The following is a 13,971-nucleotide window of genomic DNA, read 5'->3' as shown; positions in this document are numbered from 1 at the left end:
TCCACCACGGGCCACATGTGCCTGCAAGGCAGCTGGCACCCAGAGGCACAGGAGCAAGGGTCAAGGATGGCACAGCCAGGGCTATGCGTTCAATGAGTGCATGGGGGCTGAGTGCAGGCTGGACCCCAGGCTGCTCATTCCCTGTCTTGGCAGTGCCAGGAGGTTTCATTGGGGTCCCCAGGGTCGAGCAAAAGCTTCACAGAGCCCCTGCAGTATGAGTGTGTGTGTGTGCACACATAAGTGTTCCCATCCCACCCTCCCTACTGGTGTCCCGGGCTGCTGCAGGCCGCGAGCGAGGAGCGGGCGTGTTGGAAGGACACAGAGCCAGGGATGCTGAGCCAGCGCTAGTTCAGTGTCGGTGTTTATTTGTGTGACACTCACAGTGAGGGCACAGGAGCAGGGGACGGGCGGACATGGGCAGAGACACCTGCGGCCGGGGGAGCCGCTGTTCCCAGGAGTGGGGAGGAGGGAGGAAGCCGGCAAAGGGCCGGCGGGGCGGGTTAGTAGCACTCGGATCTGTTCACGGTCTTCTCCACGTTTCCAGCCACGTGCCTGACCTTGCACGAGACGGAATTGTAACTCTGCCACTTGGTGGCATCCATCGACAGGTAACTGCTGGCCATGTACTGGCTGTTGCTCTGCTGCTGGGGCTGGCTGGTCTCCACGCCAGTGGAGATGGTGTTGCCGTCAGCCACCCATTCCACCGTCACAGAGCGCGGGTAGAAGTTCTCCATCAGGCACACCAGGGTGGCCTTGCCCTGTGACTCCATCTCCTCGGAGGATGGCGCGAAGAGGTGCACGGTGGGAGCGACCTTGGGCTGGCCTGCGAGGGACGAGAGTGGTACGGGGTCAGAGAGGGCCCTGTCCCCCACCACCGCCCCTGCCTGCTCCGCTGGCACAACCCAGAAACTCCCTGCTTTCCCCACAGCCAGAGCTTATCACTCATAACTGTAATGTATTTAAATTTGGGATATATATATATATCCCAAATATATATATATATGCATATATGTGTGTGCAATACATATATATCTCATATATGCTTGTATATATGTTTTATATACACTATATGTACATATATGTGAAGATACGTATTACATATGATATTACAGCTAATATACATAATATATATATAAAGTGTACAATATACATACATATGTAGTCCATATCATATCAATAGATGTATGATTCTATAAAATTCATTCAGCATGAATATTTATACATTTCTGTCTCATATAGACTCAAAAAGACTTATTTTATATACATTTTATATATATATACACTACATACACTATATATATATATATATATATATATACACACATACAGAGTTAAATCTTAATTTCTTTCCTTTTACAAGGCTTTTTCTTTTAAAACCCAAAATTTTACAGACAAACCATCCTGTTTTCTGCCCAGTTCTGCTTTCAGACATTTTCTTGTCTCTGAAAACTACCACAAAAAGTCACACAAAGGAAGATGGAAAAAAGATGTTTGCTCTTTCTGGTTCTGCTGCCTCCTCCAATGTGCAGTGTTTCTATTTCTATCTTCACCTCTATTTCTATCTCTATCTCCATTTAAAAACCAGGACGACTCCATTAAGTACTTTTTGATGAAGAAATGCCCAAAGAACATTTTTCTTGGTTTTAGCCCTGGGTAATTTGGTTCAAATTGGGATTTTTCACCAAATTCTTTTAAAAATTATGGACAAATACAGACAAACAACATTTCCGGCAGCGTTTTCAGCCCAATAACCTCCATTTTTGACATGTCTTACCTGGACAATTGGCTCTTTAAGATACCCCTGGAATCTTCTGTCTAAGATTCCAGGGACATTTTAACACGAAGTCAGGATGACTGTGGCCTGCTCACAGCCAAGGACTGGCTGTCCTTTCACAGCACCTGCACCCCTGGCCATGGGACCCCGCAGAAGAGCCCCTGCCCTCACCCGGGGTGACAGACTTAGTCCTCAGGACTAAGAGTTGAAGACTTAGACTTTAGACTGACAAATTTCTTTGACAAAGACAAAAATCACATCTTTTAGGGACCTAAACTTGAGTTTCCTTCCCCCTGAGACCTCAGACACATTTCCTGGACAAATTTTAAGACTTTTTGACTAAGAAAATACGCCCCGATTCTCCGTGGCGTGCACAGAGTCGTCGGAGTCCGCAGGGACGAGACAGAGCCCCCAAGGCCGGGCTTAGTGCCCGGCCCCAAACGGGCAGCGGGCTCCAGCCCGGCGCCAAGTCCGAGAAAAAACCCCAAATCGCCCAAAATCGACAAAATGTCAAAATTCCGTGGTGGGAAAGGAAAGACCGAGGGGAAGTTGGCGACTCACCTTCGACGGTCAACACGGTCCCGGCCCCGAATACACCACACAGTGACACGGGGCCACACAAAAACCTCCTGCCTCATGGCTGAGCTGTCCTGGACCCCATGGATGTGGGAGGGTGGAGAGGATGGTCTGGACATATCCCCATGGGTGCAGTGGAATGAAGGTGATGGGATGGAGATGCCCTGATGGACACAGCAGGATGAAGGTGTGGGCACAGCTGTACCTGTGGAGATTTGTTCCTGGCTGGGCTCTTCAGTGCAGTTTCCACTACCAGCAATGGAACTAATAGCTGGAGGTCTCTGCAGGCAGCTTATTTTTATTAATATTTGCCCTAAAAATATGGAAAGGCAAGAGGTAGAGATGCTTACACAGAGCTGAGATAGCCAAGGAAGGGGTGAGCCAGAAAGGGTTTCAGCTAAAACTAATTAACTTCAAATTTCCCTGTAAAGGCTCAGCTACTTCTTTGAAAAGTGTTTTCCCAATGTGGTGCCAATCCCACAGATTGGCAGATTCAGTGCTCAGCTTGGACCACTGAATGCCAACAGCACCAATGTAAATTGAACCCACAGATTTTCAAATGATGTGGTTTGTGCAAGTGGTTAAAGAAAGAGGCAGAGTCAGTGAACTTCCTGAGTCACAGGAACTCTATAAATAGTTCACTGTAAAACAGGTAACACTTCGAAGATTTTGTGGTTTGAGACACTTTCTCTTTCAGAGGTTTGCTTTGCCTCTGGGAAGGTTTATGCTTTTGTGCAAAGTCTGAAACTACCCAAAAAGAAAAAACATCACTGAAATTGTATATGCAAAGCATTCAGCTGAAGCCACTGCCCTCTATTGTGGATGATCATTTTCTGAGCATTTCTTAGGCTTCAATGGGGTTTCAGTTTCATTTTGTGGGAGGACAAAAGGGGGACAATGTTCATCTCTTCAGTCCTACTCTCCTTGGGGAGAGGCACGGAGGAGGACAGAGGCTGTGCTGGATGCAGCAGGGTGCTGCTGAGGTAGCTTTTGGCGTTGCCACCAGAGCAGGAGATTGCAAAAGTGTCTCCAAGGCTGGCTGACCCCTTGGTCAGTTGATTCAGAGATGCTGCCTGGACCAGGGAATGTGGAGTGGGAGAGGGGAGATGAGGGGTGTCAGTCAGAGCCCCAGGACAGCCCCCTCTGACCTGTAGGACAGGGCTCCTGTGATGGAGTCCTGATGGAACAGCGGGGTCACTGCCTCAAACAGAGCTCAAGGCTGAGCTCAAGGCCAGGGCCCCATGAAGAGACCTGGCAGAGCCAGAGGACGTGGCTGGCAGCAGAATGAGGTGGTGGGGCTGAGGACAAGGCCAGGCACTGCAGAGCCCCAGGGCCTCCTTGTGCACAGCATGAGGCAAGCAGGAGGCCATTCAGAGCCAGTGGTGATGGAGGGGGGACATGAAGCTGCATCAAGCCCACAGGCCTGGTCAGGCCTGAGAGAGAGGGCAGAGAAACTCCTTCTTTAACTCCTTTGTTTCCAGAGGTCTGTGCTCCCTGTGATGGTGATGGTTCAGAGGCTCCTGGCACAGCTGGGTTGGGAAGCATCAGCAGGGCCCTGGGCACCAGCCAGGGAGATGAGGAGAATCTTGACTCTGGAGCACAGGCAGGCTGTGCTCCAGGTGGTTATCCCAGCATTTCTTTATTGAGAATGTGGGCAAACACTGGACAGGTTTCCTAGAGAACTGGATGATATCCCAGGCCTGCAAGTGTTATACAGGCACTTGGACAATGCCCTACATTTTTGTCATTCCTGAAGTCGCCACACAGTTCGACTGTGTGATCATTGAAGGCCTCTCCCATCTGAAATGGTCTGTTCAGTTCTATCCTATCTGCTCTCATCCACAAATGACAAGGAAAGGGCTGAAAGCACGGAGCTGTGTCACAGGGAACAGCCACATTCACCACAGGGCCAAAAAAGGCAAGGTTGTGCCAGGGACCTGCTCCACCAAACAGGGACAGCAGAGGCTCCTAACAGCCCCTGCCATGGCAGGAAGACTTTGTATCCCATCCCCATTGTTCTGTTTCACCATGGTAACATCATCACTGCCATTCTGGTAGTTACCACATTAACAGACAGCCTTGTCCTGGCCTTGGACCCCCGAGATGGTTGCTGTGCTCATGGAGCTGGGCTGGCATCTGGAGAATCCCAAAGAGATGTCTGGTGGTCCCAAGTCATTGTAGCAGATCCCAATGACAGGGGGACAGCCAGGAAACTTGGGCTGGTACCAGTCACAGCTGCTGCCATTCCTGGAGCAGATGACTTTGATGGTTTGTCCCACAATGCTGACACCGAGTAGAGCTGACAGAGCACTGCCTGGACCAGGGAACACAAAGAGGGAGAGGAGGGAGAAAAGAAGATGAGGATCAGCCAGTGACCTGGAGCAAGGCCCTCTCTGATCGAGGGAACAGTGAAAGGACAAACCTGCCTGCAGGCACATACATGGCACACCCTGGGCCATGACAGCGTTGCTGGGAGGTCATAACTTCCTCAAAGAACAAAGGATGGGCACAGTCTTGGGGCTCCAAGGGTAAGCTGAAGCAGGAGGTTTTTGTACCACTTCCCCATTGCTCTGTGTCACGGTGCAGCAGTACTGCTGCTGTCATAGCCACCACAGTAATAGACAGCCTCGTCCTCGGCTTGGACCCCAGTGATGGTTAACGTGCCCGTGGAGCCGGATTTGGATCCGGAGAATCGCGAAGGGATGCCCGAGGGTCTCTTGTCATTGTAGTAGATCACAGTGACAGGGGCAGTGCCAGGGACCTTCTGCTGATACCAGCCATAGCTGTAGCTGCTACCAGAGCAGGTGATCCTGACCGTGTCTCCCACCTTGGCCGTAATCTCGGGTGGCTGAGTCAGCGCTGCCTGGACCAGGGAACCTGGAGAGGGAGAGAACAGAGGGGAGAAGACGGGGGTCAGTCAGTGTCCCAGGAGCACAGGCCTGCCTGGGCAGCAGGATGGGGTCCCTGTGCCCAAAGGCCCAGTGCAGGCACAGCGAGTCTGGCCATGGCACCTGTGCTGTGGGCGAGCACCACGAAGAGAAGAGGAGCCCAGGCCATGGTTCAGTCCCACTGGCTCAGCCTCCCCAGAATGATGGGGCTGTGCCGTGGACCCTGACTCCCTTTTAAGCCCCCGCCCGCCCGGGACACGTCCCCTCCATGCAAATCCGACCCTGCGGTCACGGCCGGATCCTGCCCGCGCCTCCCTCCGCACATCCCTCCCTGCTCCACACCCAGCCCCACCACCCCAGATGTAGCTGGGCTCGTCCCCAGACACAAAGCAGAGACACCCCCCAGATCTGAGCCTGAAACCCACCAGCATTGTCCCCCTTGTCCCCACACCAGGCTGAGTGGCTGCAGTGCCTAAGGAGAAGGGAAAGCTGGGCGCTGTGGCAAGGGCATACAGGTACCTGCAGCTCCCAGTGATGGGACTGCAACGATGCCAAGTTCTACTATTCCACAACTCATTTTTGGCATTTTTCCCTCCCACCGGTGTTCCAGGCCTGAAAAGTACCCCCTTGCTGTCCTGCTTTTTTGCCCTGGCTCTTCCTCTGACAGCTGAGATCCACCACTCAAGACCAGGATCTTTGCTCTTCCCAGGCATTCACACTCCAGAACGACGGGAGCAGGCCAGCACTGAGCCCCGGGGTCCAGCAGTGCCTCCCCATTAGCTGATCATGAGCCCAGTGTTCTGGCACTCAGCAGCCAGAGCCGGGGCAGCTCCTGGTCAGTCCTGCTCCAACTCAGGGCACAGGGATCATGGCTGTCTCTGGCAGTCCCAACCCAGACAAAGAGTGGCTGCATCACAGGAAATTCCCTCTCCCGCAGGATCCTCCCTGTCCCCGACTATGCTGTCCCCAGGGTGCCCAGGGCACCAGGAGCCTGGCTGGCATGGGCAGAGCAGGGCTGCAGGGCTGTTTCCCTGTGAGCAGCATGGAGGGGACTTGATGGAGCACAGCATGTGTCCCATAGCAGGAACTGCCACATGGGCACAGATGCTGCTCCATATTGTGCCTGGGCAGCTGCCGGCAGTACCCAAGGGTGTCCCACTGGGGCAACAGTGGGCCTGTGTTTCCCTTTTCCTGTGCTGAGAGTTACCACGGCCCTTATTACCATTGGTGTCCCAGCCAGAAGAGTGAGAGCCTCCTCCTGCTTCTCCTCTGCTTGGACCCAGCCATGGGTAATGTGGCCATGGAGGTGAGTGTGTTTCCAAGTGCTATATATCCCCTCCCAAAATGCCAGGGAATGTGCAGGGACCTGGGGCCTTAAGGGAGTGCCAGGCTGAGACACCAGGCACAGCCACATTCAGTGCAGGGCAGCAAGGGCAGGGCCATGGTGAGGGCCTGACCCCCCATCAAGCAGGCACAGCAGAGACTCCTGACTGATATCTGCAATAGCAGGAGGTTCTTGCATCACTTCCCCAATTGCTGCATGCCACTGTCTAAGCACTGCTGCTGCTGTCCTCACCACCACAGAAATAGACAGCCTCGTCCTCGGCTTGGACCCCAGTGATGGTTAACGTGTTCGAGGAGCCAGATGTGGATGCGGAGAATCGCGAAGGGATGCCCGAGGGTCTGCTGTCATCAGCATAGATCACAGTGACAGGGCCACTGCCAGGGACCTTCTGCTGATACCAGCCATAAGCATTGTTGCTGCCCCTGCAGCAGATCAAGGTGTTTTGCTGCAGACACATGGACACTGGGGACAGCTATGCCAGAGCCATGTGAGAGGCATGGGCTGAGGCAGAAGCTCTCCATGCCCAGCCAGAGCACCCAAGGCTCCCATGTCCTCCACATGCCCAGCCCTCAGCTGCCAGGGTGGCTGCAATGCTGCCAGGCCCTGGGGAGGGCTCAGACTGTGGAGCAGGTAGGTGGCAAAGGTGTTCTTGGGCAGCTCCACTGGCTGCAGCTCCTAACATTGTCCCAGGCTCCTCTGCCCCTCCCATGGCTATTGGGCAGTGAGGATGAGCCCAGATCAGGGCTTCTGCAACACCAGGGCCCAGCCACTGGGAACATAGTCATAGAAGCATGGAATGGTTTGAGTTGGAAGGGTCACTAAATACCATCAACACCCCTGCCTTCGGTAGGGACAATTTTCACTAGACCAGGTTGCTCAAAGCCTCATCCAGCCTTGCTTTGAACACTTCCAGGGATGGGTCATCTACAAGTTCTCTGTGAAACCAGGTCCAGTGCCACATCATGCTCAGAGTCACGGCCCTGAGACCTAGAACACACAGGGAAGGGAATGGAAAAGTCCCAAAGCTGGAGAGGTGGTCAAACCTGGTGGAGGGGAATGAGGCATCAAAACCAACCTTTTTGACACTCAAGATCTCGCTTGCCTGTGGGACAGTGTCACCATGAGATCAGCACTGCTGCTGTCGAAGCTACCACAGTAGTAGAGAGCTTTGCCCTCAGCTTGACCACCAGCGACCCTCTGGAGCCAGACACGAAACCAGAGAATTGTGAAGGAATGTCTGAGAGTCTTACGTCATCCCAGTTGATCACAGTGACAGGGGCAGTGAGAGGGACCTTCTGCTGGTACCAGCCATAGTCATTGGTGCTCCCAGAGCATACAGCCCAAACAGTTTGTCCCAGGTTGGCTGGCACCGATGATGACTGACTGGACCAGGAAGCCTGGAGAGGAAGAGCTGAAACACAATAAGATGGTGTGAGCCATTGCCCTGGGAGCACATCCCTGCCCAGGTAGGAAGATAGGCCTCCTGTGCCCATGGTCCTGATGCCACAGTGGGACACAGCCTCAAGACAGAGAGGAAGATTAGACCTGGAAGGTGAGCTGGCAGCAGCAGAGCAGTAGAACATCATCCTCTGAGGGAAAGGGATCTGGTCATGGGTACAGAAACATGGGGGAATCAGGGCCCAGTCTGGCCTAGGGCAATGCAGGAGAAGCAGCAGCAGCAGCTGCAGCAGCAGGAGGGAGCAGCCTGAAGCAAAAGGCAACAGGGCTGGGGATGAAGCAGTGCCATTCCCATCATGGGGACAAGGGCAAGGGTCCCCTCCTGTGCCTTGTCATGCATGTCCTTAGGCAGGGGACAGGATCGTGCCTCAACTCCACTATCACAGCTTTGTTTGTCCATGAGAAAAAATGGCTCAAAAGTTTCTTCTCTTGACACTGATTTTTGTGTCTCACTTCTCCATTACTCAACCCCATCAGCACCACTGCTGTCCCAGTTACCACAGAAATAGACAGCCTCGTCCTCGGCTTGGACCCCAGTGATGGTTAACGTGCCCGTGGAGCTGAACCAGGATTTGGAGAATCGCGAAGGGATGCCCGAGGGTCTGTTGTTGCTGCCATAGATCAGAGTGACACAGCCCAAGGCAGCCCAGCACAGAGGAGGACATGGTCATCAGTAGCAAGATGTGATGGGTTGGGGGACAAAGCCACACTGATCTTTGTAGGGACAAGGACAATGACCTTCAGATATGGTGGAGAACAAGAGAACCTCCAGTTCTGTGGGACAGCGAAAGAAGGACATTTGTAGCCCTTGATGTACAGAGGGGACAGGAACCTTACCTACAGCCAGCCAAGAGGGAGGAGGGCTGAAATATTTTCTTTCGTTTTGGAGCTTGGAAATCCTTGGAATTCTCACTTTCTACTTCTTGTTGTCACTATACACCATAGCCACCACTGCTGCTGTCACCACTACCACAGAAATAGACAGCCTCGTCCTCGGCTTGGACCCCAGTGATGATTAACGTGCCCGTGGAACCAGACTGGGACCCAGAGAATCGCGAAGGGATGCCCGAGGGTCTCTTGGTATTCTCATAGATCACAGTGACAGGCCCACTGCCAGGGACCTTCTGCTGATACCAGCCATAGCTGCCACCCCCCAGAGCAGGTGATCCTGACTGTGTCTCCCACATTGGCTGACACAATGGCTGAGTCACTGCTGCTGCCTGGACCAGGGAACCTGAAGAGGGATAGGTGAGAGGGGAGAAGAGGCAGTCAGTTAGTGTCCCAGGAGCACAGCCCTCCCCAGGCAGGGGAACAGTAATAGGAAAATTCAGCCTTCAGGCACACATGTGGGACACCCTGGGTGTAACCCAGGGCACTCCTGAGGGATTGCTGTAGCCAGAACCTGAAACCTCTCCCTGCCTACTGTCCTTCAGGGCACTCCTTATCTCAGGCACTGAGGCTGGACAGGCTGGGGACATGGCCTGCTGTGGACACCCAGGGTCTGGGGCAGTTGGAGACAGCCCTGCCCATGGACCAAGAGGAACCACGTCTGGGCCAGCAGCCTGGTACTGCAAGGCAGGGGGTCCCTAGGCAGTGAGAATCTCTGTGCAGTCATAATGCATGAAAAGTAATGGGGACATCTTCAACACATGGCCACCAGATGAGATGTGGCACGAGGACAGAATTGCAGAAAAGACCTGGTAAAACAAGAGCCAAAATAGCTGCAGGCACCAAGGGTAGGAACTGCCTATGCTCTGAAATTCTTCCCCACACAGGGAAAGGTTCAGCAATCAAGAGGAGTGAAAAAATTACCCCACCGTCACCAAAAGCCTGAGCAACACTGCTGTCATAGCTACCACAGAAATAGACAGCCTCGTCCTCGGCTTGGACCCCAGTGATGGTTAACGTGGCCGTGGAGCCGGATTTGGATCCGGAGAATCGCGAAGGGATGCCCGAGGGTCTGTTGGTGTTATCGTAGATCACAGTGACAGGGCCACTGCCAGGCACCTTCTGCTGGAACCAGCCATACCAGTTGCTGCTACCCCCAGAGCAGGTGATCCTGACTGTGTCTCCCACCTTGGCTGACAGCAAGGATGGCTACTCAGTGATGCTGCCTGGACCAGGAGAGGGAGAGGAGAAAGGGGAGGAGAGGGGGTCAGTCAGTGTCCCAGGAGAACAGACCTGCCTGGGGAGCAGGTTTACAGGGAATGCCACAGTCAGAGGAGAATGAACCCAGACACAGTCACCAGCAGGAGGAGTAGAGCCCAGGCGAAGGCATTTCAGCAGAGTCAGCCAGCTCTGGCTGACAAAGGTGGACATGGTTATCAGTAGCAAGAGGCAGTGAGGTGTCGAACACAGCTATACCATGTGTTTTGGAGAGGTGAGGACAATGGTCCCCAGCCTCCTGTTCAATAGGACAAAAAGTGGTATTCATAGCTATGGCCATGCAGAGGAGATGTATACCTGCCCCAGCCCCACATCCACAACTCTGCCTGGCCATGAGAAGGACTGAAAGTCTATGCTTTTAATTCCATTGTCTTTATCACTTCATCACCATAGCTGCTGCTGTCCTGGCCACCACAGAAATAGACAGCCTCGTCCTCGGCTTGGACCCCAGTGATGGTTAACGTGGCCGTGGAGCCGGATTTGGATCCGGAGAATCGCGAAGGGATGCCCGAGGGTCTGCTGGTATCCCGATAGATCACAGTGACAGGGCCAGTGCCAGGAACCTTCTGCTGGAACCAGCCATAATAGTTGCTGCTACCAGAGCAGGTGATCCTGACTGTGTCTCCCACCTTGGCTGATATCTCGGGTGGCTGTTGAGTCAGCGATGCTGCCTGGACCAGGGAACCTGGAGAGGGAGAGAAGAGAGGGGACAAGAAGGAGATCAATCTGTGCCCCAGGAACAGAGCTTTCCCAGAGCAGCAGGATGTGCCCTGCATGCAGCAGTCTTGTCCAGCCAGTGAGTTTGGCCATGGCACCTGAGCTGTAGGTGAACACTGTGAGGAGGGGAGGGGTCCAGGCCACGGTGCAATCCCACCAGCTCCATGTCCTCACCCTTGTTTGGGCTGTGCTGTGGTCCTTGTCTAGCTTTTAAGCCACCATATGTCTGGGCCATGGCTCCTCCATGAAATTAAGACTCTATTCACAAGGCAAGAACCTGCCAGTACATCTTTCCCCAGCTTCCACTCAGCTCCCTCATTAGGGGATACTTTCCATACCACATTTCAACTGCTGAGAAAAACTGCCAGATTTATGATGAGTTACACCTGACATGGTGATGGCCAAATGTCCAAATGGCAGAACAGGGTGTTGGTCGCAGCAGGGATCCCTAAAGCCAAGGGCCTGTCGTGCACTATCAATCCGCAAAACCATTCCTGTAAACGGCAGTTCTCAAACCTCTGTCATTCCTCAGAAACAGCATCCCCCAGCATCCATGGTCAACAACAACCATCCTGCAGGGGACCTCAATCATGACCAGCACTGCTGTCCCAGCCACCACAGAAATAGACAGCCTCATCCTTGGCTGGGACCCCAGTGATGGTTAACGTGTCCCCAGAGCTGGAGAATCGTGAAGGGATGTCCGAAGGTCTCTTGTCAGTGCTGTAGATCACCATGACAAGGCCACTGTCAGGGACCTTCTGCTGGTACCAGCCATAGCCATTGCTGCTGCTACCCCCAGAGCAGGAGATCCTTACAGTCTCTGGCACGCTGGCTGGCAGTGAGGATGGCTGCTGACTCAGTGCTGCCTGGATCAGGGATAGTGGAAAAGGAGAAAAGAGAGGGGAGAAGAGTGGAGCCAGTCAGTGTCCCAGGAGCACAGACCTGCCTGGAAAAGGTTACAGGGAGTGCAACAGTCATGGACAGAACAGGCAGGGACATGGTCACAAGCACATTCCAGAAGCAGAGCTCAGCCCATTGCAAATGGCTGCACAGAGGCAGCTTTGGCAGCATAGGAGCACATGGCCATCTGTACTAGGAGGCTGTGGGGGACACAGCTACACCAAGAGGTGCAAGGACGAAAAAGGGCCAAAATCTTTCCTCTGCATTTTGAATCTCTGTCACTTTCTGTTACTCATGGTCACCACACACCATAGCTGCCACTGCTGCTGTCATAGCCACCACAGAAATAGACAGCCTCGTCCTCGGCTTGGACCCCAGTGATGGTTAACGTGCCCCCAGAGCCGGAGAATCGCGAAGGGATGCCCGAGGGTCTCTTGTCACTGTAGTAGATCACAGTGACGGGGGCAGTGCCAGGGACTTTCTGTTGGTGCCAGCTCTAGCTGTAGCTGCTGCCAGAGCAGGTGATCCTGACTGTGTCTCCCACCTTGGCCGTAATCTCGGGTGGCTGCTGAGTCACCGCTGCGTGGACCAGGGAACCTGGAGAGGGAGAGAAGAGAGGGGAGAAGACAGGGGTCAGTCAGTGTCCCAGGAGCGCAGGACTGCCTGGGCAGCAGGATGGGGTCCCTGTGCTCAAAGGCCCAGTGCAGGCACAGCGAGTCTGGCCATGGCACCTGTGCTGTGGGCGAGCACTACGAGGAGGAAAAGGGCCCAGGCTAGGGTGCACTCTCACCATCTCCATGTCCTCACAGTGATGGGGCTGTGCTGTGGGCCTTGATCCACTTTTAAGCCCCTATCTGTCCAGGCACAGGCGCCTCACGGATATGTGGCACCCAGTGTTCCCTAGAGCTCCATTCCCACTGCTCCCTCCCCTGACTGCAGGCACCTCTCTCCCACCAAAAAGCAGCAAGATTGGTCTGGGTTATCTGCTCCTTCCTCACCATGACTGCTGAGCTCTCAGATCAGCCAGGGACCACCCTGACTCTATTCCTTCCCAGTAGAACTATGGCCCCGCTGCGCACATTCTGCTTCAACCGAGGGTGCCATCCTGGGCCTCTCTGAATTACCACAAAAGAAGTGCAGAGCAGAGAAATGGGGCTTTGAAATGGAATGGGAGCCACACCGAGACCAGGAGCTTCCAGGCTCAACAACACTACGGAAAATCACGTCCGGCTGGGGGCAGCCCCTCTGCCTCCTGCACACAGCCCGGCCCACGGCAGCCGCCAAAGGAGCCGGTGCGGCTGCTCTGAACCTGGCTGGCAGCTGGCTGGCCATAGCCCCTTTGCCTCCTGCCTGCCCCGTGAGCCTCCTGCCTGTGCGGTGGAGCCACACTGACACCGTGTGGGGACAAGAAGGGCCTCAGGGACAGCACTGCAGGAACTGAGAGCAGAGCCCGCCACAGGACTCTGCCCTTGCTGCCTCTCAGCCCTGCCACGGCTTCCACCAGGTCGAGAGATTGCTCCAGCCCTGGCCACAACCATCAGGGTTTCGGCATGGCAGCGTGCCCAGAGCAGCCTGTGCTCACATGGGAGAGCCTCTGACACAGACACAGGGTCCTTTGGCACAGCTGCTGTCACCAGAGATGAGTGTGCATCAACCCTGAACTGGCAGGGACCAGCACCATTGTGGTTCTCCTGCTGCTATCATGGATCACAGTGACAGGGACTTCTGATGGGACCAGGTGTTGCCGTTGCTACTGATCTTCAAAGTGTCTCCAAGGCTGGCTGACCCCTTGGTCAGCTGATTCAGAGATGCTGCCTGGACCAGGGAATGTGGAGTGGGAGAGGGGAGATGAGGGGTGTCAGTCAGTGCCCCCCCCAGGACAGCCCCCTCTGACCTGCAGGACAGGGCTCCTGTGATGCAGTCCTGATGGAACAGCGGGGTCACTGCCTCAAACAGAGCTCAAGGCTGAGCTCAAGGCCAGGGCCCCATGAAGAGACCTGGCCTTGAGCAAGAGGACGTGGCTGGCAGCAGAATAAGGTGGTGGGGCTGAGGACAAGGCCAGGCACTGCAGAGACCCAGGGCCTCCTTGTGCACAGCATGAGGCAAGCAGGAGGCCATTCAGAGCCAGTGGTGATGGAGGAGGGACA

General features: G+C 54.4%; 1 protein-coding gene and 1 gene segment (V, D, J or C); both read right to left on the bottom strand.

Moving 5' to 3' along the window:
- Positions 1-346: 346 nt before the first annotated feature.
- LOC311160456 (immunoglobulin lambda-1 light chain-like) lies at positions 347-5,437 on the bottom strand. The gene is made up of 4 exons (XM_084217251.1): positions 5,362-5,437; positions 4,943-5,227; positions 2,336-2,377; positions 347-823 (listed from the first exon to the last, which is right to left on the bottom strand). Exons 1-4 carry the CDS (start codon positions 5,405-5,407, stop codon positions 501-503), a joined length of 696 nt encoding a protein of 231 aa, XP_084073377.1. The 5' UTR covers positions 5,408-5,437; the 3' UTR covers positions 347-500.
- Positions 5,438-11,508: 6,071 nt separating this feature from the next.
- LOC311160315 (Ig lambda chain V-1 region-like) lies at positions 11,509-11,923 on the bottom strand. The segment is given in 2 exons: positions 11,885-11,923; positions 11,509-11,790 (listed from the first exon to the last, which is right to left on the bottom strand).
- Positions 11,924-13,971: the final 2,048 nt, after the last annotated feature.

Source organism: Fringilla coelebs (genome assembly GCF_963513975.1).
Source record: "Fringilla coelebs genome assembly, chromosome: 17".
Taxonomy (NCBI): Eukaryota; Metazoa; Chordata; class Aves; order Passeriformes; family Fringillidae; genus Fringilla; species Fringilla coelebs.
This window is presented reverse-complemented; position numbering and strand designations above follow the sequence as displayed.

What these genes read in the sequence shown, in the direction of transcription:
- LOC311160456 (XM_084217251.1), bottom strand. Translation starts at nt 5,407, where the DNA reads ATGGCCTGGGCTCCTCTTCTCTTCGTGGTGCTCGCCCACAGCACAG. An exon ending in GGTGCTCGCCCACAGCACAG is followed by an intron (nt 5,228 to 5,361) that starts GTGCCATGGCCA and finishes CTCCCTCTCCAG; the next exon opens with GTTCCCTGGTCCAGGCAGCG. An exon ending in TGGTGGCTATGACAGCAGCA is followed by an intron (nt 2,378 to 4,942) that starts GTACTGCTGCAC and finishes GCCCCGTGTCAC; the next exon opens with TGTGTGGTGTATTCGGGGCC.